Source organism: Mauremys mutica, chromosome 1 (assembly GCF_020497125.1).
Source record: "Mauremys mutica isolate MM-2020 ecotype Southern chromosome 1, ASM2049712v1, whole genome shotgun sequence".
Classification (NCBI taxonomy): Eukaryota; Metazoa; Chordata; order Testudines; family Geoemydidae; genus Mauremys; species Mauremys mutica.
Genome location: NC_059072.1, coordinates 136,816,191 through 136,842,198, shown reverse-complemented (window position 1 = coordinate 136,842,198; position 26,008 = coordinate 136,816,191). Strand labels below are relative to the sequence as shown.

At 49.3% G+C, this 26,008-nt stretch overlaps 2 protein-coding genes across 8 annotated transcripts in view; one reads left to right on the top strand and one right to left on the bottom strand.

Annotated features, from left to right (window-relative positions):
• ITFG2 (integrin alpha FG-GAP repeat containing 2) overlaps positions 1 to 26,008 on the top strand; it is an 84,198-nt gene that overhangs the window by 15,554 nt on the left and 42,636 nt on the right. For 2 of the 6 annotated variants that reach the window (XM_044997307.1, XM_044997315.1), the window contains exons 9-12: positions 47 to 138; positions 1,623 to 1,740; positions 2,460 to 2,633; positions 2,792 to 2,935. In XM_044997307.1, coding sequence (XP_044853242.1) covers positions 47 to 138; positions 1,623 to 1,740; positions 2,460 to 2,633; positions 2,792 to 2,935 — 528 coding nt within the window. Of the gene's footprint in view, positions 1 to 46; positions 139 to 1,622; positions 1,741 to 2,459; positions 2,634 to 2,791; positions 2,936 to 3,513; positions 3,810 to 6,196; positions 6,724 to 11,887; positions 12,027 to 26,008 lie in introns of those variants that run through there. The other 4 variants (XM_044997331.1, XM_044997339.1, XM_044997320.1 and 1 more) reach the window with 4 other exon arrangements.
• NRIP2 (nuclear receptor interacting protein 2) overlaps positions 8,697 to 26,008 on the bottom strand; it is a 30,574-nt gene continuing 13,262 nt past the window's right edge. Inside the window, exons 2-6 of one of the 2 annotated variants that reach the window (XM_044997417.1) lie at positions 24,743 to 24,922; positions 16,626 to 16,708; positions 15,942 to 16,069; positions 14,686 to 14,738; positions 8,697 to 12,970 (exon numbers count right to left, since the gene is read on the bottom strand). In XM_044997417.1, the coding sequence (XP_044853352.1) occupies positions 12,878 to 12,970; positions 14,686 to 14,738; positions 15,942 to 16,069; positions 16,626 to 16,708; positions 24,743 to 24,922 (537 nt within the window). In that variant the 3' untranslated portion in view covers positions 8,697 to 12,877. Of the gene's footprint in view, positions 12,971 to 14,396; positions 14,739 to 15,941; positions 16,070 to 16,625; positions 16,709 to 24,742; positions 24,923 to 26,008 lie in introns of those variants that run through there. The other variant, XM_044997416.1, reaches the window with a different exon arrangement.

Sequence of the window (26,008 nt, the reverse complement as noted above, 5' to 3'; positions counted from 1 at the left end):
TCCTTTGTGGTAAGATGTTGTCTAAGCGTCTCCTTCTTCCCTTCAGGAACGTTGAAGCTCATGGAGGGGGCGGATAAGCTGCTGTGGTCCGTGCAGGTTGATCACCAGCTCTTTGCTCTGGAAAAACTGGATGTTACTGTGAGTGTAAATGTGAACAGAGCAAAGACCAGCACTGTGAGAGGATGACTAGGGGTGGAGACACTGAAATGCCTCTTTGCCACCTCCCCCACAGAAGAGAGAGCAGCGCATCCTGGGATTGTCCCATGTTCGCATAGACAGCCCAAGAAAATAGAGTCTTTACCACAAACCCCACATGCACTGTAGTCACTCAGCTAAGGAGCTGGGCTCTGACCCAGAGGGCCCAGTATTACACTGTATAGTCTTTCCTCTTCCTTCCTTGCTGCCTGGCTTGTTCTCTGAGTTGAATGATTTTGCTCCCTGTTAGGTGGAATAAGGAACGGGATGGAGAATAATATTATAATCTCAGTGTATCAAGTGGTGCAGTCTGCCGTGGATATTGTGTGCAATACTTTTCATTCCATCTCCAGAAGGAGGGTGCAGAACTAGAGGGGGTTCAGAGAAAGCTGATGAGAGCAATCAAAGGCCTGGGAAAACTCTCCTATGAAGACAGATTTAAAAGATTGGGATTGTTACCTTGGCAGATAAGAGAGGAGATGCTGAAAGTTTTTTAAATAATGAATAGCCTAGAGAAGGTAGATCTGTTGTGTCCGTCTCATAACACACACACATGGGGACAGTCAATTAAATTAAAATGTGGGAAATTCCAAACTGAGAAAAGGAAACACTTTTTTCACACCATGAGTAATTAGACTGTGGAACTCATGGGCACATGAAGTTGTTCAAGCCAAGAATTTAACAGAATTCCAAAAGCAATTGGACATTTCTGTGGCTCTCCAGAGCATCCAGAATGTTGCCACACATTTGGAAGGAATATTAAACCTTGTGCCTCAGGGCTTAAAGTGTTAGACACCAGAATGAGACCTATATGAGGCAGGTTACCTCCAGTGTTTTTGCACCTTCCTCTGCAGCACCTGGCTCTGGCTATGGTTAGAGTCAGGACACTGGGCAAGATGGATCTTGGGTCTTATCCTATGTTCCTGTTCTCCAGAAACCCTCAAAAGCCTGACTCTCTCATCCTCCAAAGAGGGAGGGTCCGACTGAGATGCTTGTAGGTGAATAAGGCAGCCAGGAAGTGTTTGGGGCTCTTGTGGGGGAAGAAGGAGGAAGCAGTCACTAGGAGGGAGTCGGGATGCTTGTCAAGGATTGAGGTGGGAAGAATGAGGGGTTGAGAGCACATGGGACTGGGGAGGAAGTGACTGGCCCCATCTATAATTTGTATTGTAGGGTAGACTGAACCTAGAGAGGCCACAGGCACAGAGAGAGCCCAGATGCCTTTTCCCTGAGAACAGATTATCTGTATCTCTTATCAGGAGACTATCCAGCTGTGTGCTGGGATGCTGCATTGAACACAGGTTATATCAGAGGGTAGGAATGAATGCTGCTTGCTGTGGGCCGCTGGGATTCCTGTGTATCTCTCTGGATGCCTGATACCTGTGCTAATCAAAGCTCTTCCCACTCCCCCACCTGTCCGACTCTGGCAGGGCAATGGGCATGAAGAGGTGATTGCCTGCGCCTGGGATGGCCAGACGTACATCATCGACCACAATCGGACTGTGGCCAGATTCCAAGTGGACGAGAACGTCAGCGCGTTCTGTGCTGGTGAGTGGCCTGCCTGGTTCTTACATCTGAGACACGCAGCCCTGGCTGTGAACTGAGCTGCTGACTGCGCTCCATGAAATATGTCACTGCTGTGCCGAGAGAGGCAGAAGCCCCTTGATTCTGTATCTTGCCCTGCTGGGTGGGTGACTGTGTGGGAAGCCCAGCTGATCTCTTCATATTGCTGCAGGGAAGAGGCCTGGTGAGAGGGAGGAATGCTAGGAGACCCAGCCCTGGTGAAGCACAGGTTTCCTGCTGCTTTGTGCCACTTTTACCTCATGCTGACCCCCTGTGGGTGTGTCCCCCCTTCAGTCAGCTGGTGAGACCCTGTCCCATCAGGGTTTTCTCTGTTCTCCCCGTAAAGGCACGTTTGCCCACAGCTGGATTGCTCAGGCATGCACTGCATAGACAGCCTCCTCCTGCCACCATGTGACTAAGGGTCCATCAGGGAAATTCTGCACACCAAAGTCCATGTCTCTCAGTAAAGTGCAGCTCAGCTCACCAGTGTACTAGCTGGTAGCCAGAGACTTTCTACCCCATCTTAGATCAGCAGCACAATTGGGCACAGAGGGGAGAGTTAGGCTACTCCATTGTGTTTGCCTTACCCCACCCTGTGCCTTCTGATCTCCCATGGCCTCCCCATTACTTGTTTTCCCAAGTTACCTCTTCATTTCCTCTGCTCTTCACTGACTGCTGGTGGCTCCCTCTCTGGCTTTTCCCAGGCCTCTATGCATGCAAAGGAGGCCACAACAGCCCCTGCCTGGTTTACGTCAGTTTCAACCAGAAGATCTACATCTACTGGGATGTGCAGCTGGAGAGAATGGAATCCACCAATCTGCTGAAGATACTAGAGACCAACCCAGAATACAGGGACCTTCTGCAGCAGCTGGGCGTGGGTGAGCATTGCGCAGTCTGCAGATATGTAGTGAGAAGGGGGATGGGATAATAGGAGGATCTATACATGGTGGTGATAGCTGGGGCTCCTAGGTACCTTACTGGGGCTAAAACGCTTCTCACTGGTGGTAATACCGCTCCTTCTCTGCCTCACTCACAGATGGAGATGATGTCTCGGCTGTCAAAGATCTGATTCACAAGACCCTGTACTTCCCAGAAAAGCAGCCACAGAACAGTCCTTGCCAGCATCGGGGCCCTGCTGGAGCAGACTCCTCCAGTCACCCCACCGTTGCCCAAGACTCGTGTACGTAATAGCACCTCTGCTCACAGTAGTGACCTTTCTTTAGATGTTGGCTACAGTCAGGCATTCATGTTGCACCAAGCTCAGTGTGCATCTGGGATCAATTAGATCCTTCCCTCCTTGTCAGTCTAGGCTTCTAGCAGCTGCAGACAAGGCACTATGTTAGAATTAGCCTTCAGGTCAGGGGTGAGGTAAGGTGAGCACTCGGGTGCTTGGTTTTATCATTGAGAGGTGGCGAGTTCATTGCCCCTTTAGTTGAAGCAATGAGGGTCCAGTTCCTTCTGTTCTCTGGGGTGCCACCATTAGTATTAAACTCTCAGCAGCCATGTTCTCTGCTGGTCAAAGAGTTGTGCTTGTGAAGGGGAAACAGAGAGCAGCAAACTTCAGCCTAGTCTTGGTATGTTATTTGTGCAGTACCTGTAGAGCTGATCCCCTGAGTTCCTAGCAGTTTAGGAATGGGGGATTAGCTTGTGGCAGAGAGGGCTTTTTGGTTGTTCTGGGTGTTTTAGCATATGTCCACATGCATGAATCACTAGACAGCATTACCCCCGCTTCAGTTCTGACACTCCCCTTGATCCTAGGCCTCCTCTCGCAGCAGCAGCTTTCTTCCGGGGTGTGATCTCACACACAGAGCTGACTTGTTTCCCATGGTACTAAGAACAGGGAGGTGTGTGGCTGATGCCTGAAGAAAATTAGGCAGCTCCAGCAACAGTGCTGGCAAAAGGAACCCAAACTGCTCTTGGTAGGAATGCAATCAGGAGAAAGCTGAACCCGCATTCTGGTCACTCACATAAAGACTGTGGGCCAAGCTCATCCCTGGGATGACTATTTATACAGAGCAGTCAAGAACTGGACAATAAATTGAATCCATTCTAAACGTTGTTCTGTGATGATGACCAGCCTTGCAACCGGCAGTGCCACTATGCCTCCCAGCCTTGCACATCTGTAGCAGCTGCAGATCTGCCTTCCACCACTGGACACTTGGAACAGCTAGAAAGAGCATCATTTTGCTTTCCAGCCCTGCACATGTGTAATAGCTAGGAGGAGCAGGCACTCCACTTTCTGCCATTGCAAAGCTTGGGGGCATGCCACTCCAGGTCCAGCACTGCACAGGGGAGAAAGGTGGCACTGCACCTTCTGCAGGTCTGCTCTGCTCTCTCCAGCCCTTGAACATCTCTGACGACTTTGCCCCCTTCAGTCCAGTGCCACTCTCAACTAATTAAGATGAGACCAGCAGGCAAACCTGCTGCTCTGCATCCGTTATCTCTCATCCATGTGATGTTTTATTTAACACGCATAATGGATTGAGCTTTCCTCCCATACTCCACCACAGAGAGATTTGGATCTGACTCCAAGCAAATATAATTAATTCAATGATTGCCCCTTAGCAAATGATAACATGTAAGGATTCCACAAGCTGTTGGGCTCCTGCTGCGCCATGTTTTGAAAAACACCCTTGAGCACCTCAGTAGGGAGACTGAATTCCCCACTCATTTCAGGAGAGTGGAAGTACCCGTCTGCCAGGGGTAGAGGCTTAAGGTTGGAACAGAGATTTGGGTTGGGGTACGGTGTGGAGCATCTGATTATTAGACAATAAACCTTGGCTCCTGTGAGTATTTTCTGTCCATAGATCTCAAAGTGTTTTAGAAAGGAAGGTTCTCCCCATTTCTCCGATATAGAAATTGAGGCACAGAGAGATAAAGTCCCCTGCCCCAGGCCACACCAAGGAGTCGGTGACAGAGCTGGGAACAGAAGTAAGTTTTCCTAATTCCCAAATCCTGTGCCTTCTCTACCAGACTCTGCTACGTGGCTACAGAGAAAGGTGATTTTCTCTCCCCCATGTAACCAGTACAGGGGAAGGCATTATGGGCATACTTTTCAAAAGTGCTTAAGGCCCAGAAATCAGTGGGGGTTATGTCCCTGAATACCTTGTAAGGGTCTGGGCCTAAGTGACTTAAGAACTCAAGTCCCATCGATTTTTTTTTTTTTTAAACATTGCGGTCTGTGGAAAGGGAAGGTTTGGGGTTTTGAGGCACTCTCCTGCACAAACTGAAACCAGGGCTGTAGGACTTAGATCAGTTGATTCTTCCCAAGAGATGATTCTATGGGAAGCATCTAGTAAGGGGCTGAAGCTGTGGGGATTGTTATCCAAGGGCTTGTCTTCACTAGAGCATGCCCTAGAACATAGTACTGAGCCAGACTTTGCAGGTGCTGTAAACAGGGCCCGGCCATGCTTCACACCATGCCAGCTGATGATGGTTAGTGGTAACCACTCCTCAGGGCTGTGTGTTTAACTTTCTGTCAGTTTCTAATGGATACGAGTCCCAACAAGGTTATAAAACATGCCATAGTTTAGCACCCTCATGCTACCTCCAGGTTCCAAGCCAGTTATGGTCTCCAGGCCCAGCATAGTCGGGCCTTGCAGAAGACTCAATGATCTTTGTTTCAAACACAGCCAAAACTCAGCGCTCCCAGCCTGGCTTCTGAGGCTGGACATTGAACAGTAGTACAATTCCATCTCTGTAAAAGTGGTGGAGAAAGCTCCTGCCAGAGATGTTGATCTGATCTAGGGTTGACAACTTTCTAATTACACAAATCCAAACCCCCTTGCCCTGCCCCTACGAGCCCCTGCCCTGCTCACTCTTATTCCCCGCTCCCTCCGTTGCTCACTCTCCCCCATCCGCACTCACTTTCACTGGGCTGGGGCTGAGGGGTTCGGTGTGTGGGAGGGGGCTCTGGACTGAGTCTGGGGTAGGGGGTTGGAATGCATCACAATGTCTAGGGACTGCCCTGCTCTTGTGCACATGGCTGTAACACTTCTTTTGTGTGGGTGCTTTCTCTCACACACCAACAGAGCAGTCATGAGAAGACTGTTCTACACAGATATAGCCCTGTTTCTGCATGGCTGCAACTTGGTGCCTCTTATCAAGCTCTGGTCCCCGCGTATCCCACTTTGGTTGGCAGGAGTTGCTAGCAGAAACATGTCCCAGCTCTGATTACATCTCATTCTCTCAATGGGCCCCGGGCACCAAAGGGTTCCCACAGCCTGCTACCAGGAACACTCCATCTGCCAACACCAGGGTCAGGCTGGCAGAGCTTCCAACTACTGAGCCCAGGCTGTGGCAGGGCGATCAGCGGGCTCTTGTAAAGCATTCCCAGCAGCCTGACTGCAGAGCAGCTGTTTGCAGAGCCGGGTCAATAACAACAGAGAATGACTTGGTTCTGGCTGCCCACTTGAAGCAGAAATCTTTATTAACAACACAGGAGACGAGGGAGCACAAATGACTGCAATGATACCATGGATGCAGCATGTTCAGACAAAACAAGACACTGCCACGCAGGTCAGACTGTTGCCAAGGAAGAGAGCCAAGTGTAGCTGCCGTGGGACAGGAAACTGAGTGAGGCAGAGAGGGGCTCATGCGGAGATATGACCCTTTGATGGGGACCTGCTTCCAACCAGACTGGGCAACATGTACCCAAATGAAATCTGAACAAGGACAAGTGCGAGCCACTCAGCATGATGCTCTGACCTGTAACCCCCTCTCCCACTGAGGAGCTTGGTAGAGAGGTCACATGGGTACAAACACTTGAGGACCTGCTGCTGAGGACTGTGTTGTCCAAAAGACAGGGAGGGCCTCGTTTACAAACACAGCACTCTAAAGCTGGGGCTCTACTTCTTAAGCAAAAAAAGTTTTCACCCCAAAATGGCCCCAATCTAAAATTTTCATGCAAAATTGTCCATTTTACGGTTTCTGTTTTCCATTTCTTTTGATGTTTTTATCATTTTTTCCCCGTCTTTTTGGTCATTTTCAAAAATCAGTTCTCCCCCCCCCCCCACAAAGAAAAGGGAGTGGGGAGAAAGAGATGCAGTGGGGAGAGAAGGAAAAACTTAAAAATTGAACAAAAATATCAGAATTTTTTGCAGGGTGAAATTGTTTTTCCATTTTTTCAACCAACTGTAGCCTGTTTCTAGCACTCAAAGCCAGTGGATGCTCCTGTTTACTCCCTTCCTTCCCCTGCTCCCATTACAGGCACAGGAGGATGGGTGAGTATAAGAACCCTTTGCACAAAACAGGAGCATTGTCTCCTGCTGAGAGAACCAGGGCAGTCTTTATATTGCCTTCTTGCCAGGTGATGCCTTCCCCTTCTCTTCATGCCCCAGCCTAGCAATCGATGGTGGCAGCCCCACATGAGTCTAACTGCCATAACTTCCATTAAAGAGTGGCTCTACAATGAAAAGTGACTGACCATGGCCCCTTCTTCCCAGGGTACGTTCGAGGCATGTTTGCTGCTCGTAGTGCTTTTTGGCCCCTGTTCGCCCTGCAGAGCCAGCACAGCTGAGAGAGGGAGCTGGAGTCTATTCCTGCCTTGCTAAGTTATGATCAGTTACATCTGTGCAAATCCACTGATGGCATTAGGGCAGAATCTTTATCACGGGTGATGACAGAAGAGAAATAACGAGCCGAGCTTGACTCAGATCCCAGGGCAGTTTGCAGGGCTGGCACTTAGGCCCAGGTCCCTGAAGGAATATAGGCTCCTACCTTACACTGAAATCAACAGAAGTTAGGATCTGGTGCTCAGTTTACAAAGAATTTTTTTTTTTCCCTGAGAGATGATAAACGTGGATGCCCATGATGCTGCTTTTAACAGTGTTCAGAGTCCAATTGCCCTTTAATACTTCTAGATGCTTCCCAGCTGAACACCATGGAGGCTGCAAGTCTATGCATATAGCTGAGAGTTCCCTAGCTCTTTGAGCAACTGGGGGTTAAACAGAACCCCCTGTGGTACACACGGGCATAACCAAACGTCTGGCATTTAGACATGCTGTAGCCTTCTGAGTGATGGCTGGGATCTGTGACTAGCTTGATTTCCCAGTACTCTCAGAGCCCTGCGGGGCACAACCCATGATGAGCAGCGTTTAGTCTGGGTGCATGAAAGCACTTGCTAGGAACATATTTTGGCTCCCATTCAGAATGATACATTTGTGTGTGTAAGAATTGCATCTGCAGTGACACTGACTTGGCTACTTCAGGGCATGATCACTAACGAAGGTCAGGAAAGAAGCTCCCCCAGTGGTATAATAGTGCACAATTGTGTGCATTGGGGGACATCGTGCCTTATGCTGAAGCATTATTTATGGGCCAGTGATGGAGGCAGGAGACCACACTAGATGGCCAGGTAATCATAGAGTTTAAGGCCAGAAGGGACCACTAGATCATCTAGTCAATAGGTGGACCGTGGGCCAAGTCCAGACTGCCAGGTGCTTTTGAACAGTCCCCAAAATCTTTTTTTATTCTTATTTATTATTATTTTCTCTGGAGTCTGGACCTTGACCAAGAAATTTGGACCTAGACAAAAAAAAATTGATTACCCCCCGAGTCTAGTCTGACCTGCTCACAGGCCACCAGCACCACCCGCACATTAAACCCATCAACTGAAATTAGACCAAAATATTACAGCCCACAGGAGACTAGACTATAATGTGCCACAGGCAGAGAAAAGAAGAGACCAAGTGCACCAGTGCCCAAGTCCCCTGCGATGGTAGAGAAATGAGTAAGTGAAATATTCCCAGATAATCCTGGCAAGCGACCTGCACCCACACGTGGCAGAGGAAGGCAAATCCCCCTGTTCCCTCCAAGCTACCTGCCAATCTGACCTGGGGGGACTGGTTAGATCCTGAACATGTGAGCAAGACCCAGCCAGCCAAGCCCCTGAGAGAGAGAATGCTCGGTGCCACCTCAGAGCCCCTGGCCCACCCTGCCCAGTGTCCCATCTCCAGCTGTGGCCATCCCTGATGTTTCAGAGAAAAGAGAGAAAAAACCTCCTAGAATACATGGGTGGGGGGGAATCCCTTCCTGGCCCCTTTAAGTGGTTGGCTGAAGCCCTGAAGCCTGAGCTTTAGGAACACAGGACATAAATCAGAAATGAGCCCCAGGACCATACAATCTGTGCCCCCACCCCCACCATACAATCACACTCAAATTCATCCAGCTCTCTCTTGAAACTAATGCATTTGTTTCCCCCCACTACTCCAGTTGGGAGGCTGTTCCAGAACCTCACCCCTCTGATGGGTAGAAACCTTCTTCTCATTTCCAGCCTGAATTTGTTCATGGCCAGTTTATATCCATTTGTTTTTGTGCCAGCATTGTCCTTTAGCTTAAATAGCTCTTCACTCTCCCTGGTAGTTTACCCCCTTAATGTATTTACAGTTCCTAGTAAAATCCTGCTTCAAATATTAATTCTTGATCTGTTTTCCTGTCCAGTGAAAGAGGCCTTTAGTCTTTGGTGCCTTTCAGGAAAACAGGGATGACTAAGCACTGGCAATGGCTCTAGGAGAAAAACGAGCCTTTTCCAGAGTTAAACTAGTATTAAGCCATCATCAGCATTGCCAACCCTAAGTGGTCAAACATCATGCATCAGACCCCTGAAAATCATGAGATTGGCTTAAAAATCATGAGATTTTACAATTACTCTATTTGGGCTTCTTTGTCACCTGGTCTTTGAGACTTTCATTTCTGAGTTACTGCACCATGAAACTGACTTTTTTTAAAAAATCAAGCTGAGGTTCTCATGTCATCAAATGACTCCAGGAGCTGGGGCTTTAAGAAGAACACCAACCGTGCAAACCGTATGATGAAATGGTGAAAGTTGGCAAAGCTGCCTCATTTGATGCTGCCATGGAAGGGTGGAGCTCGGCAGGGGAGAAGGGCAGAGGTTCCATTTCTGATGCAAAGGAAAGGAGGCATTGAGAGCTCGGGTCACACCATGATTCAGTTCCCAATCAAGTGGGGGAGCAAAGGAAGTGGCAGAAGGGATCCCAGCCCATTGCATTCAGGCCTGCAGCTCTCACTGCTTGTATTGCTGCTGCCCTTTATGAGTTGGGGCTGGGTCAGGGTTTGGCAATCCAGACAGTGCTGGGGGGAAATGCGGCAGTAGTTATCTACAGAAGGGTCCACAATGTTCAGGGAGAAGGTAAATGCTAGAGGGCAGAGTACTGAGTAACCTGGACGAAGTACCAGGCATTCGACTGATACAGTAGGGAGGAGAGTGGAAGAGCACGTCTGCTGCCATGGAGCTGATTACAAATTGGGGATTAGAGTACCCCACGCACTGATGTAGGAATCAAGCAGAAACACCCTCAACACAATTGACACAGATTGCATGCAAGCATGTGAACATGTATGATTCCTAAGGGAGGAGGAGAGGAGAGAGCAGAAAGGCAAAGGCACAAAATCAGGGAATACTAGCAAAGGAAACAAGAAACCATCATAATATTTCTGTGGGAAGCAAGAGGACGACAGAAAAGGGCAGGTCTGCTACTTACCGATGTGGGGGGAGAACAAACAAACAAAGGCAGCAGCTGAAATGGTTCATTATGGAGAGGAGGAGATTACAGAATAGCCAAATAACCTCAATGTATTCACAGCCATAGGGCCTGGTGAAATTCATCCCACTGGGCAACCAGAATTAGCAGAAGTATCAGAACCTTTGATGACTGTATTTGAGAACTGAAGAAATGTGAAGCCCGTTGAAGGGTAGAGAAGGAGCAAAGGATGCTTCGAAGGAGAGCAAAGGAGGGGGATTCCCAGGATTTACAGATGAGTAAATTTAACTGCAGTACTTGGCATATTGCTCCAACAGCTAATAGAGCAGCCAACTACTGAGCACCTACACAAAAATAAGTGATAAATAATCGGCAAAGTACATTTGTCAAAGAAAACTGATGCCAGTTTACCATGGGAACCAATCCTTCCCCCATTAAAATCAGTGCAGATCTTCCCATTGACTTCAGTCTGAGCTAGAGAGGGCCCTTAGGTTTTGTTTGTTTATTTGATGAAATAAACTTAATGGATAAAGGAAATGCAGTGAATGTAATAGCTATTGCTTTCAGCAGGTTATTTGATTCATTTCCACAAGCCATCCTTTGAGTGAAACTCGAGAGTTATGGACTAGATGAGTTGCTACAGGATGGGATATAAAAATGAATAACATTTAACAAATTGTATTCATTCAAGAGTCAATGTCAAATCTGAAGGAGGTTCCAAGAGCAGTCAATATTGCCATTAAAGATTCAGGTGCACAAACAATACAGATCCAGGAGGGACTGCAGAGGGATAGGATCATAATACAGGACAATCCTGACACATATGAGACAAGGCCTTTAAATCACTGGTATTATTCAGGAAAGATATGTAGAGTGCTTCACATAGGAAGGAATCATCAGATGCACAATTGCAATACAATGAACTAGGCAGCCATGCCACGGAAAAAGAGCTGCAGGATATAATGGGTGATGAACTGAATAAGAGTCAACAGTCCAACACTGCTGTTAAGAGGGGCACATGCCATTCTGAGTCGCATCGACAGGATATTATATATAAAATTAGCAGGGTAATTATTCCACTCTTCTTAGCACTGGTTAAGCCTCGGAGTCCTGCATACAGTTTAGGGCCAAAAAAAAGACAGATAAACCGGAGAGCTCAAATAAGCACAGGAGACATAATAAAATGTTTGACAAGTGAGACCCACAAAGAGACCCAATTAGGTCCAGGAAAAAGATGGCAGAGAGGGGACGTCAGAACCATCTGCAAGTGGATGAAGGGATGTTATGAAGAGGGCTGGCATCAGTCACTCTCATTAGTCACTGGGAGAAAAGATGTAACTGGGCACAAATTGTAGAATAGAAAATTTTAGTCAAAGATTAATAACAAAAAACTAACTGATACATCCATTTGGGAATGGCACAAGCTGCCCAGAATGGTGGCAGTGTGTCTATCCCTTGAGACTGCATACTCATCTATCAGTGATGCTTTTAGGGTAATGAAATCAAGCCTGCCTGTATGAAGAAGAAATGACTAAGTGACCCACCAAAGGTCCTGTCCATCCCAGATGAGTTTGTAACTCTGTGACCTGAGCCGATACCGGGAATGAGTCAGGTTCTTCGCTTTCATGCAGGAGACGTAGTCAGTGGGGTGTGGAAGTCCAATGGTTGAAGATGATGGTGTCTCTGTGTCGAATCGCCAGGGACCAGGAGGAGAGCTGATGGTAGGTGTAGGCCTGGAGTTCATGTGGTATCTAAGTTGAATCCCTGGAGCTCAGAGTGAAGAAGCAGAGTTGATGGGTGTGTAAATCTGGTGATGGGAGCTCATGGCTCGCAGGGGTATCAGCCCAGTTACTACGGTTAACGGGGAGAGACTAGCACTTGAGCTCATACAATACAGAGTCTAGTAGCTAAGGCTGGCTGGCCAGGCCTGACGCCTGTTTATGCTCAACACTCCCAGGGTGTTTCAGCTCAGCATTTCCTAAAAGTCTTCCTGCTTTGAATGAAAATTCTCAAAATGCAGTGACTGCAATTTAAGCTGCTTCCAGTAAAATCCTTCCAGTCTGCTCTGAGCCAGTGCAGGGTAATGAAATCCAGCTCTCCAGAGGACATGGAGAATTGGCTACAGGGCCCTTCCCATGCAGCAGGGGAAAGAGAGGCCCCTCCTGTCCAGGTAGATCTGTGGCCAAAAGGGAAGGGAAACTTTTAAAACAATCTTCAGAGGCTTTAGAAGAAGCCACCATCTCTGTGCAGGCAGAACCCCTGGAGACTGCTTGCAGTGCCACTTCCTGTGTTATCAATACCTGGCAGTGTAAAAAGAAGTCACTAAAAGGGCAGAAGCAGAAACCAGACAGAGAACGGGGACATAGAGAGAAATGAGAACGAATATCCACTCAGCACATGGGGACAAGCAGGAGGGTCCGTTGCAGGGAGGAAGAACTCTCCATACAAGAGGCCAGCTTGCATCAACAGCGGGACAGCACCTGGCTCCCGTTTACCTCCTCACTCCCCCATGGAAGCCTCAGCGCAGGACTCAGCAAGGTCCAGGTGTGTCAGCCCCAGCCGCACAGCTTTCCCCGGTAAGCCATAGAGTCTCCTCCCTGTGGACATGGGGAGCCGGCCCATCACTGCCCAGGCTCGTCAGAGGCATGTAAGAAAGGCAGCTCTTCTCTCAGGGCTTTCAGCCGCAGGACTCCTTCCTCCAAGTCGATGCAGCACTAATGGGGGCAGACGAGAGCTGGTTACCCATAGTACATATCAGTCACAAGGCATCAGCAGGGTAGGTGGGCTGTATGGTGTCTATTACCACAAAGAAGCTGGAGCCCATCTAATAATCAACACTCCCCTCTTCCCTCCCTCTTGCCAAGCCAGATTTTGGAGAGCACCCTCCCATCAAATTCACAGCTGCTCTTGCTAAAGAAGCTCCCTACTCTCAGTCTTCTTTTCCTTCCATCCCCCTAACACACCTGCACCTCTTCTTCTTCTGAATACACCTACATTGCTCTTTCCCATCCCTCACCCTCACTCCCTCCCTCTCCCCAGCAAGGCCCTGCTCAAGTGACTGTCTCTCACCTTGTTCAGCACAGCCTCCTTATTTGCACATTGCATACATGGCCCTTCTTAGGGGGGCCGAGGACATCATGCCCCCCTCCATCACTTTTCATTGGTTTTGAATCCAACTCCAACCTGGCCGCCTAGCTTCCAAATCACCCTCCGCTCTTAGCCCCCTGCCTTCATTCCTTCTACTCCGCCACAGAGTTCCTCCTCTCCCATCCCTCCGTATGACCCCTGGGGTATACTGACAGATTTACCTCTGCTTACCCCACCCTGTGCACCTGGTTCTGTCTCCCCCTCCCTCTAGTTCACAGAGTCATTCAGCTCTCAGCCTAACACCATCCCACTCATTGAGCGACACTCTGTGCCCTTCCCCATTGCTCCCTGCTTCCATCCTCCACTTCCCCACTCACCTTTCTACACTCCCATTCCTGCCTCTTCTCAGCCCCATCTTCTCCCCTCATTGGAATGGACACCCCCCATTTACCTACCTGCCTCTATCTTTGCTGCCTCCTCCTTGCCAATCTACAAGACCTTCTCAGGCCTTCTTAGCAGGGTTATTGTTTGGGTTTCTTTCTGTCTGCCCTCACCCCTGGCCTCTCCTTCTGTAGTTCTCTCTGTTCTGCCTGCAGGACAGGGGCTCTCCCAGCCCAGAAAGCATTCCTTCTATAGAGCATTTCTCTGATGTTTTCAGTAAGGAAGGCTGTGTATGTAGGTGTTTAATGGTTCATGCTGGAGAGAGCTCTCCAGCAAATTGAGACAGGGGGCTTTCTCTTCAAGCTGTGCTAGGATCTAAATCACAGGCTGTGTTTCTGGGTCATTTAGTGATCAGCACCCACCGGAAGGGAACGGCAGGCATAGATGCTCTCTGCTCCTGGGTTCTGGGCCCTACTCTGGGGGAAGGCAAACCCCCTGAGAGAGATTTCCCAGCTGAGTCCCCCTCCACAGAACAATTCCAAGTCTAAGCACTCCGTGCATGGACAGGCCCATCCTCCTGCATGATGGAGACTGGAGGGGACTCTTCAAGCTCCAGCAAAGATGCTCTGAGGAAGGGATTACTTTTGAGAGATTAAATCTCTTCCCACCACGTCCCCTAGCAGAGCGTTTCCCCTGCTCCCAGGAAAGAGATATCAGGAGTGGGAGAAACTGTAGATCTCCCCCATGGGGCTGCACAGGGCTTTAGCCACTGCCTCATTCAATACTCATGCCACCTAAGAGCGTGCTGCAGTCAGAGATCAGGAAGCAGGGTGGCCAACACGCTGGCAGGTTTGGCCATCGGCATCGCATGCTTCCTGCAGTCCCAGCTTGGGGTCTCATTGAGACGTGCCACCACACCTACATTATGTTCAGATGCGAAGAGAGGAAACCCATTCCTTACCTTGAGAGACAGCAGAGTCTGGAGGCCGAAACAGAACTCCAGCATTTCATCATCTGGGGAAACAGAGAGGAAGTGGGTCAGGCTCAGGCATAGGTGTTTTCTGACAGTCTCCCTTATGCAGCACCTAAGTGACTGCCTTATACCCATGGCTGGAACTTGCTATAAGTTATCAAACCTCTGGCACGTATGGGGTCAGCATGCTAGGCACAGCAGAGTGTGGCCACTCCATCTTCCCAGACACCTGAACTTCATCCTTTCCACAGCTGCAGCCTGCAGGGGTTAAGTGCTACTCTACCTGTCTATGCGCCTATAGACAAACAGCCATCAGAGAGGCCAGAGGAGCAGTCCGACTCTCCCACCCAGAGAGGAGACAGAACCAAGGGTGAGGAGAACCAGAGAGGAGAAGGGGATGAGAATAAAGTGAGCTGGGGTCAGGAGAGGGAGAGAAACCAGAAAAGATGGAGGAATGGGTGTGGCAGGAGTACAGTGAGGAGGGCAAGAGACAAAGAGGAGCATGAAGAGGAAGGAGACTGGGAGTAAATCAGCAGGCTGAGGAGAAGGACAGAGAGAGGCAACAGGAGAAATCAGGGATGGATGAGAAGACAAATAAAATGGGGGAGAAGGGACAGACAGAAGACTCAATCTCTTATTTTTGTTGTATGCAGAAATTCACATGCCTGGAAAAAATGCAACCTCCCTGCCACCCCCTCCAATGCCTATTAAATGGGCTTCATTCTCTACAGCCCCTCCCAACAAGATCCTGCCTCTGGACACTGGCAGGGGCTCCCAGACTCCTCTACAATACATTTCTGCAGCCGGGGACAATGATACAGAGGCATTCCTGGACCCTAGGAGGAACAGGTCTCCAGACACATTCCATCCAGTTGGAGGCAGTAACACACGTGCTCTCTTTCAGTCCCCACTGCCCCCTGGGAATTGTACATGGAGCAGGACAAACTAATCAATCTGGGCATTTTTAGGAGACAAAGCGAAATGGCCCACAATGGGGCTGCAGCCTGGCAGCGCATCATCTCCACTGCCCTTCAGCCAGTGCCCCCATTTGCCAGCGTCTCCTTGTGGAGGGGGACACAGCAAGATCAAAGCCTCTGCATTGTACACGGGACTGTGCTTTGGCCCAGCCCCATGGGCCATGTGACCTTCCCCCCCACCCCTGTTCCTAGATGATCCATTTAGGTGTGCTCGGCAAGGAAGGAAGAAGAGATCTGGGAAGGGAGAGGAAGCTCTGCTGGGCTCACCCACGACCAGCGCCGAGCACACCACCGTCTCCTGGCCAAGCTGCACCTCCACACACTCCACCTGGCCAATGACACTAGGGACAGGAAGGGAGAGATCCCCATTGCCAGCATCGGACACTTCCTCCAGCCTGTGAGACACAAGGGATGTTACTGCCTGAAATGAGCATGGGCAAAAGAACAATAGGTGCTCCAACTAGTTATGGGCACTTCACAGTCTCTTTGGAACTGGCTTGCAAAAGAGAGGGGATCTCACTCATATAATGGGGATGTCAGGAGCCAGATTCTCCAGGAGTAACCCACAGGCACTATGGGGCTGGGTTCCCCTGAGCAGGTGCAAAGCATCAGCTGGTCATCTTGGGATATGCAGTATCTACAGCCAAATTGTTACCCCTCTGCCAATGCCCCTCAGACTTGCCCTGCAGCCCCCCTGCTATTCCATCCCTGGGCTCCCCACACAGCTTTGCCAGTGCCCCTCAGTCCTGTCCTGCAGCCCCCCCCCCACTATTCCAGTCCTGGGCTCCCCACACCCTAAGCAGTTGGGTGTGAATGCAGGGGTTCCCGATGTGAATGGGAGTTGGGGTATGTGTGCAAGTGGTAATTTCTGATTCAGAGTGAGCACAGTTTTTAATGCCCAATTCCTTGTTTTCTATCCTACTTCCAATCTCTTCTGCCCCAGGCTCTTACCCCAGCCGTTTCAGACAGCTCATGGAGATGAGGTTTTGCTGGCAGCCAGTGTTAACAGCAGCTCTCAATACCTGACCTTGGCACTAGAAAAAACATAAAGGCAGATTAATACAGGCTTAAACTGACACAAACCCTACACAGAACCCCTGGCAATAATGTGAAAATCCCTAAAAACTAGTGACAAAAGAACATCAGAAGGTTTGGGGTTCAGATAAGCATCCAAAAGTTGGGGTGCTCTTGGGAATCCATGGAGGCCCCAGCAAGACTCTGTGAACCCCACCCCACCAGCATCTTCCTCTATTTGTCTTCTTACAGGAAGCCCAGTAACCTGCCACCCCTCTCCCCTTCTGGCATCTTTAGGGAAGGATGACGGGTCTGCTTCCATCTCACTATAGCATCATCCCTTGTTTCACTCTCCCTTCTGCCTACCCACTGAGCCCGCAGCCACATTGTCTTGCATTCTCCTGCACAAACTGTACTCTTGTTTGCTATCCCCCTGGAGCGGATTCTCTCTCTTCCCTCCAGCTCTAGTTCCTGTGAGTACCAGGACAGGGGTCAAGGGGAAGAGATGGACTGCCCTGCCCCGGAACCACTGCAGCATTCAGGAATTAGAAGGGGACAGACTCCTTTCCTGTTTTACCTCCTCTCCCCTCTGCACTCAGCCAGGGAGCACAGGGGAGCAGGCACCATTTGCCTCCTGCTCACTCCTCCCCACAGCCCTTCGTGGCATTGCTTTCTAACGTTGAGGCAGTAGCAGTTCTCAGTACTTGGGAGGGGACTGTAAAACCCAGGGCTGCCAGGAGCTGTGTGGATTGACACTGGAATCAATAGGAAACACGATCAGAGAAAGATGGGACAGAATCACAGAACATGGTGAAGGAAAAGATGTATTAGCTCCATCCAGTCCACCCATCTTGCCCTCAGCCAGTGCAGGCCTGTATCAAGAGCCTACTCTCCAAGGCCTTGTCCAGGACTCATTTTAAATGACCCAAGTGATGAAATTTCCCCCTTTCCCTTAGGAAGACTTCTATAGACTAACACATCTTGCTGTCATGAAAATTTCCCATATATTTTGCCTGCATGTTAATTTTCTTCATTTCACTGTGTGAGCTAGTGCTGGGGGCAGGGCCGGCTCTACCTTTTTTGCTGCCCCAACCGGTGAAGCAAAGGAAAAAAAAAAAAAGTGGCCGCAGCAGTGCCACTGAAAAGGAAAAAATGAAAAAGCTGCCACCAAAGAAGAAGAAATGAAAAAGCTGCCAGCGAACTGCCGCCGGAGAAGAAAGAAAGAAAGAAAGAAAGAAGCTGCTCCCGAACTGCTGCTGAAAAAAAAAAAATCGGATTTGCTGCCCCAGGCACCTGCTTCCTTAGCTGGTGCCTAGAGCCAGCCCTGGCTGTGGGCCAGCTGGAGACAACAGCAATCCTCCCAGAGCTCCCCTTAGGGTGTGGACAGCTCTGTAATACCTCCAGTGCAGGATTGCCCAGTCTAACCCTGAGTACAACACTGGTAGAGATCTACGGTTCATTAGAATCTGTGCCACAGGAGCTAATGGAGAGAAAAGGGTTAATGAAAGGGAGCGTTCATAATTTCCCAATTTCTAAAGATCAGAGTGGTAGCTGTGTTAGTCTGTATCCACAAAAACAACGAGGAGTCTGGTGGCACCTTAAAGACTAACAGATTTATTTGGGCATGAGCTTTCGTGGGTAAAACCCCCACTTCTTCAGATGCATAAAAAGTGGGATTTTTTACCCACGAAAGCTTATGCCCAAATAAATCTGTTAGTCTTTAAGGTACCACCAGACTCCAGATTTCTAAACCAACTCTTTCCAAGCTTGTTATAGAGACTAATCCTCCCGGAGGGCTAACTCCAATATGAGATTTCATTTTGAAAAGAAACGGCCAGTGAGTTGTCAGAGAGAGAGAGAGAGAGAGAGAGAGTAGAAAATAGTGTGGCTGTGAGGGAAAAATACAAGCATCCAAAATGGGGTAATAAAATAAACAGCAGTCAGTACCTCCAAGACTTAAAAGTATTAGTGATGGACTCAAAACAATATGTGCACAGAGACCAGAACTACTGAAACTGGAACCCTCCAACTTATCATGATGAGTAGCTCCCCTTCTAAACATCCAGGTATGTTTGAAGTAAATCAGTTTCAGTTACAAAGGCTTAAATCTGGCACGTTCTCCACTATAATCCCCAGTTACAATAATAAACACATGCAGTCCTTACATAGCACTTTTCACCTTCAGGATGACTTACAAACATTAGCTAATTAATCATAATACTCAGCACTTCATAAATATTAACTATTCCTCACAATGCCCCAGTGAGGCAGATAGATTAAGTGACTAGACCCAGGTCATAGAGGGTGTCAGTGCCAAGATAGATCTCAGGGGCTCCAGACTCCCAGCATGATGCTTATCCCATTTACACATGCCTTGTGCTAAGCAGTCATTTGGCTGCTAGTCAGGAAAATACTGATGTCCTGTGAGGGAATGGGTTTGGAAGGTGCTGGATGGAGAACATGGAGCTCTATATCCCAAGCCCAGCAGCAACATGCCTGGAATGTAAAACAAAGGCAGAGAAACCAGCCCCAGAGCAGCCCAAAGCACTGACTCTAGCAGTACACACTAGCACAGAAGTATCCCTCTTATCCCAGCTCCTGTGCAAATGAGCAGCCTTCTCATGCTGCTGAGCAGCCAGGCCTGTTCTCTCTTTGTGATGAATTTCATGCATGAAAGGAATGAGAGACCCAGCCAAGCTGCTGCCTATTCAGAGCACAAACCCACTCAGCTGTACTCCATTCATGCTCATCTCCTGCCTCTTTGTACACAATGGACGTGGGTACATGGAGTAGGATGTTAAAACCTCACAGAACGAAGCTAAAAGCCCTCCTGCAGGCTGACGTGGCTGCTTCCCTAGAAGCTACTGCTGACAGTTAGTTCATACAGGTCCCAGACCTTCCAGCCCACTGAGGTTAAGCATCAGAATGGGCTGTAGCTTGTGCCCGGTAGAGGAGCCCACTTTCCAATTTGCTCATTCCATCTCCCACAGCCCCCCTCAGATCATGGCAACATCTGCCTATGGCAAAAACTAGTGCCCCAAACTTAAGGCAGCTGGAAAGAGGACAACACTGAAATGGGAAGAGCCAACCATCTGTCCCTGCTGTGAACACTCACAGAACTGGACTGTACCCAGAAGGCCAAGTTCTGACCCCACCGCATCTAAATTTCTCTCCTTTTGCCTTTAGGACACTGAAAAGCTGTCTCAGCCACAGAATGCTCACTGAATGGGGTGTACATGAAACACTGACACCCCCACCCCCTCCCCCTCCCAGGATGGGCGGGGGACCTTATGTTAAGGAAGGAAATGGGATAAAGCATGAAGTGAAAAAGTGTCTTCTAAAGGCATCTGCCTTCACATATATTATACCAAACTGTAGCACAGGGGAGGTGGTGCTGAATCCTGCCTCCTGACTGGCTAGTAGGGTGCCCAGTGCTATCCTTATGATGTGTCATGTAGACTACAATAAAGACCAATGACTGTGAAGATTGCAACAGGCTGGCAGCATTTGGCTGAACCATTCCATCCCATTAATAGGTGTTGATGCTGCTGGGAAAGGGTTAAATGGGTTCTGCTGATTAAATGAGGCCGGTAGCTCATTTCTCCATCCAGATAAAAGGGAAATGGGAGTGGCTTTCTAGAAACAGAGGATCTAGGGTGTGGGCTGAGCCATCCTGAAAGAGGAACCTTAAGAGCAGCCAAGCATCTAAAAGAGGCTTGAGCTGCACTTTATGTAATGTTATGATTAATTGCTTTATTAATAAAACCAAACTCCAGGAAGGGGTGAGCTTTTGCCATTACACACAGGCTTTGTTTTAGAGCATGGTGAAAAGGCAGTTGCTTAGAAAGTTAACTATTCACTAATGTCCACCAGATCAGTGATGTTTCTAAGGACTGGACTGTTTCCTGTCTCATGAACTCATTATAAGCCAGAGGATAATTCCTGCCCTAGAGGAACCCCTAATGATACCACAGTTTGGGTGAAAGAGCAGGTGATGACTACAAGCAGACCTGGGTTTCGAGCCCTTCCTCATAGTTATTTAGAACACCCAGTCAAAAAGAGACTCTGGCGGCTCCAGTCAGCACTGTTGACCATTAAAAGACCAGTTGGCACAGGCTGGCAGGCTCCCTACCTGGCTCCACACAGCTCCCAGGAAGCAGCTGGCATGTCCCTACGGCCCCTAGGCGAATGGACAGCCATGGGGGCTCTGTAGGCTGCCCTGCCCCAAGCGCCAGCTCCACAGCTCCCATTGACCAGGAACTGCAGCCAATGGAAGCTGCAGGGGTGGCGCCTGCCGGCGGAGGCTATGCACAAAGCTCCCTGGCCCCTCCACCTAGGAGCCAGAGGGACATGCCAGCCATTTCTGGGAGCCACCTGAGGTAAGTGCCGCCTGGAGCCTGCATCCCAACCCCCTGCCCCAGTCCTGAGCCCCCTCCTGCACCTGCACCCCAAACCCCTCATCCCCAGCCCCACCCCAGAGCTCACACCCTGAGCCAGAGCCCTCACTCCCTCCTGCACTCTGAACCCCTCAGTCCCAACCCAGAGCCCCCTCCTTCACCCCAAACCCCTCAGCCCCAGCCCCACCCCAGAGCTCACACCCCCAACCAGAGCCCTCACCCCCACCTGCACTCTGAACCCCTCAGTCCCAACCCAGAGCCCCCTCCTGCACCCCAAACCCCTCAGCCCCACCCCAGAGTCCACACCCCCAGCCAGAGCCCTCATCCCCTCCCACACCCCAACCCCCTGCCCAAGCCTGGTGAAAATGAGTGAGTGAGGGTGGGGGAGAGCCAGCGATGGAGGAAGGGGGGATGGAGTGAGTGGGGGTGGGGCCTCAGAGAAGGGGCAGGGAGCAGGGCAACAGTGTTCGGTTTTCTGCTATTACAAAGTTGGCAACCCTATTCAGAATTACTATAAAACTTTAAATCTGCAGCTATCAGATGCCATTATTATTTATTCAGTGTTTATTAACCAAATTTCCAGGGAAGAAAGGAAAGGAGGGCTTTTTAAGACTCAATCATTTACACACAGCTATTTTTGCAGAAATCATGTCAGTTTCAAAGCCAGCCAGCTGCTTCCATCAACTGAGCCCTGTCTTGTGGCTGCAGCACAAGCTCAGCACAGAGGAAAAACAGCCTCACACTGTGGGCTCCTTCAGTGTCCGTTTCCAAATGAACAATGCACAAGCCCCAGTACAAAAATAACGTCTTGCTTTTGGTGTGCAGATGTCAGTCACGTGACTGACTTTCCAAAATGCCTTGCAGAAACTGCAGCTAGCAAACAGTGTGATGAAAAAGGGGCACTTTGCTATAGAACTGTATGAAGAACTCACATAAATCAAACAAACAGAAGCCACAATGACTCTGCAGCAGAAACTATGTGGATTGGACACTGTCTGTGATCTCGGGAAGGCCCTAAAAGCAATTCAGCTGGATAGTTGCCTTAGAGTGAAAATAATGGTAGACTGAGGATCCTCACATCCTAATTACCATTGACTATCTGCAGTCAGATTTATTTCCAAGTATATGCCAATTACTGCAGCCAAGTGACATTATGGGGACACACATCACCACCACATAATATTCTGTTTCCTTGCTCGGGTCTAACCTATAAAGAGCAGCTCTGAGCTGAAGAATGAGTTTCACCCAGACAGAATCTCTTAAGAACAAAATCACAGCTGGCAATAAGTATTTTTACCAGACCTTACTACTTACACAGACCCTGCAGCCTTCTGGTGACTCCCTCTAAAGCTACAACTGTTTCCATGCACATGTTTTTATCCCTGAAGTGAATTAGAAAAGTTGCAGGCCCAAACGAAACGTGTACATTTCCTCTTGAGGAGTTCCTATCTTAAGGCGGGAACACCAGAAAGCTCTATGAATAATACTTGACTACCGCTAAGCAGAACAAAGCAGGCCTGACTACAACAGTCTTCAGCGCTTCAGAGTCATTGATGTGAAGGGGTTACAGATTCTCTGGGGTTTTCATGGAAATTCAGACTGCCCCTCTCAGGATGGGCCGCTGGCCCTTAAAGGGCTCAGTCTTATCTGTGCCTTATCAGATGCCTTCCCCCAGGTGTTGGGCTTTAAGGCAGATACAAGGGAGTTGAGAGGGGAAAGGAGGCCTGCAAGGAAGCGGTGCCCATGCCCAGGGTTAGGGATAGGGTTTTGGGAAAGCACTGTTGAGCCCAACAAGTGGCTGAAGTAACTGTGGAGTTGGGACAGATTCCATTTAAACCAAAATGATGTTTGAAGTGTGATGCTGTTTTAATAATCCAGACCCCAAGAAAGGGTGTTATTTAACTTGCATGAGAGCCTGGGTGCAGTTCTTGGAAAGCTCAAGAAGGGAAACTGAGGCAATGGCAGGGTCTGACGCCAGGGTAGGTAAAAGACCCCATTACGTGTTGCTATGGCTGGATTTCCCTTTCTGACACCTGTCCAGCATAAGATCAAAAAAATTCCACTATCATTCTCTATGGAAATACACAGACTCTATGATGTTAAAATAATCAAACCCCTTTATTCACCAAATTGAGGCCTTGACTACCTTGGGGCTTGAGCAAGCAGTTTAGCTACCCATATATAGTCCAACAGCTCAAGCCATGACTTTATACCAGTAGTGCATGTCACAGTTTGTTCTATTGCATAGCTACTCCAGTGGCTAAAACCCAGCGTAGATAAGGCTGAGTATCTCTAACAGCAATAGCCCGAAAACAAAACAGACAAATAATTAGTTACGTGGGCCTGAGATACTTGGGTCTAAACTTTCCAGAAGATGGTGTGTACATTTGTATACAACTGTGGTACCAGGGCCGGCTCCAAGCACCAGCATCCCAAGCAGGTGCTTGGGGCAGCAATCTACAAGGGGCGGCAGTCCCTGTATTTTTGCCCCCAAGCAACACGCCAAATTGCTGCCGGACAGCAGGGGCAGTCCGTGTGCCATTAGGGCAGCACGCGAGTTTCCGCGGCGGCGGCAATTCGGCAGCAGCTTCTAGGTTTAGCTGTCTGCGGCGGCACAGCTTCTGTCTTCCGGCTGAAGACAGAAGCTGCTGCCGAATTGCTGCCCCTGCGGAAACGCGCATGCTGCCCTAACGGCACACGGACTGCCCCCACCATCCCAGCGGCAATTCGGCACGCTGCTTAGGGCGGCGAAAACAGTAGAGCCGGCTCTGTGTGGTACCTGATTGTGCTAACTGGAAGTGCAAAGACATGTACATTTGACTGAAAGTCTTGTCTTTGAATACAAGCACACTAAGGGATTTAAAGCTACCCAGTGAAACTTAAATGTAGCTTTAAAGTGGATTTTCATATACTAGCCACCTAAAACTTACCAAAAACTGGATCTATCATCTGTGTGCTAGCCAATACCTTTAATCACAGTGTTTGACACAGTTGAATGGTCATGTGGCAGACATACGCGGATACCCTTTGGAGTTGCTTCAGAGCTTGCAAAGGGATGCTGGGGGGTGCTATCTTCAGGATGACCTTCTTGTATGGAACAATTGAAGAAGAAAGGCACTACAGAAGCTAAAGTAACACCACCTCAGTGGAGCTATTTAATGTTTGTGGGTTCAACTGAATGAAGAAATCTTCACTAATTGCTCACATACATTAGTCAAAATACAGCAGTGGGTGAGCTCCCTGCTCCATGGAAGAAACCAAAATAAAGTAGATTCAGATTCAAGGAGGGAACACATAGCTGTTCTGACGAGCATACGAAAGAAAGAAAGCGATCTGGCCACTGTCAGAGAGGAGATCCTGGACTGAATTGACTCTGGGATCCAGAGTCTGATCCAGTCTGGCAATCACTATGAGACAGAGCGACACAGAAAGAGGGATGAGGAATGGCAGAACAGGAGGGAGAACAGAAAAGTAGCACCTCCACTGCTTGGGTCATTTGAAATGAGACTGGACAAAAACACTAGAGAACAGCCCATAGGGCTACCACTCTGGCATTGGCTCCCTGGGAGTGGAGCAGATGGGACCCAGTGAGTATTTTCTGTCACTAGTATCAGTGAGTGTATAAAAGTGGTACTGTATACTTGCAGAGGTCCTTACCTTGCAGTGTATGAGCAGGGACACAGTCTCTTTCCTTCTGTCGTTCTCTTTCTTTTCTGCCCTGTCATCCTTGTCCTTCACCAGTGGGGATTGAACCCATGTGGTATATTCCCTGCTCTCCCCCCGCAGCTTGTTCAGATTCCCCTCCAGGAGGCGCCGTTGTACCACACTGTGTGGCTGCTGTCTCCACCACAAAGAAAAAGGATACTCTCAGCAAGGTGTTGGGCCAGGATCCAGAAAATCACCACTACTTCCAGCAGCTCCATTGGCCTGGGGAAGCAGTCTGCAAACGCTCTTTGGGCCTGGATGATCCACTTACTCTCAGGGGTGACACAGGCCATGAGCGTCCGAAATGTCCTTCTCAGTCTACACCCCAGCCCCATTGCCTCTTCCACACAGTAGCATCTCCCCTTAGTTTGTCTGCTTCAAGTGCATCTCAGACAGCAGCCCTTGCTTTAAAATTAAATGCAGTTGACTGGTTGCCTGTGCCATGTCCTCGCCAGCGTGGCCTTGTCTCTGGAGAGCTCAGTGCAGTCACGACAGGAGAAGAGCCTCCTGACACACCATCTCCAAACACATATCCAGTCCCACTGTCAGTTAGTCTCACACGTCTCACACCCATTTACCTCCACACATACCCTACCAGACATGGACATGCAGACACACACAACCCAGCACTATCACACTCTGTGATGGGGCATGTACCCAGAGTTAACGGGAGACAGAGCGTACACTTAGAGTACCTGGTTGCACCTGGAGGGTGGGCCAGGCCTGACTGAAGATGAAGCCCAGCTGCGGGAAGAACTGGGTGGTACTCATGAAGGAAGGAAGCCCTGAGGAGAAGGGAAGAGCTGGTCAGCTTTTTGCTAGGGTGTGGAGGAAGGGCTGGGAGAGAGGCAGCTATACAGTAAGCCTAGGGACGGGGCAGGCTGTGGGAAAGGGTCTAAAGGAAGAGCAATGTAGGAAGAAGTCCAGGGAGGCATCAGACCTTTGCTGCTTGCTATGGGGTCCCTGGACTGGAACCCAGAGGAGAGGAAGGGCCTGGGCTCCATTCACTACTGGTCCACTGGAAAAGGTGGTGTGGAAACACCCAGAGGCAAGGGGGAGAAGGACTGGTGAGTTGGATCTGGGAGGCATTGCTCTGTATGTGAGTGGGAGGACAGGCCTGTAGAGGCCAGAAAGGGGTGAAGAGTCTGGCAGAGTACCCCTGGGTAGGGGTGAAGAGTGATATGATATTTGAGTTCATTGGACTCTTTGCCTGCCCTG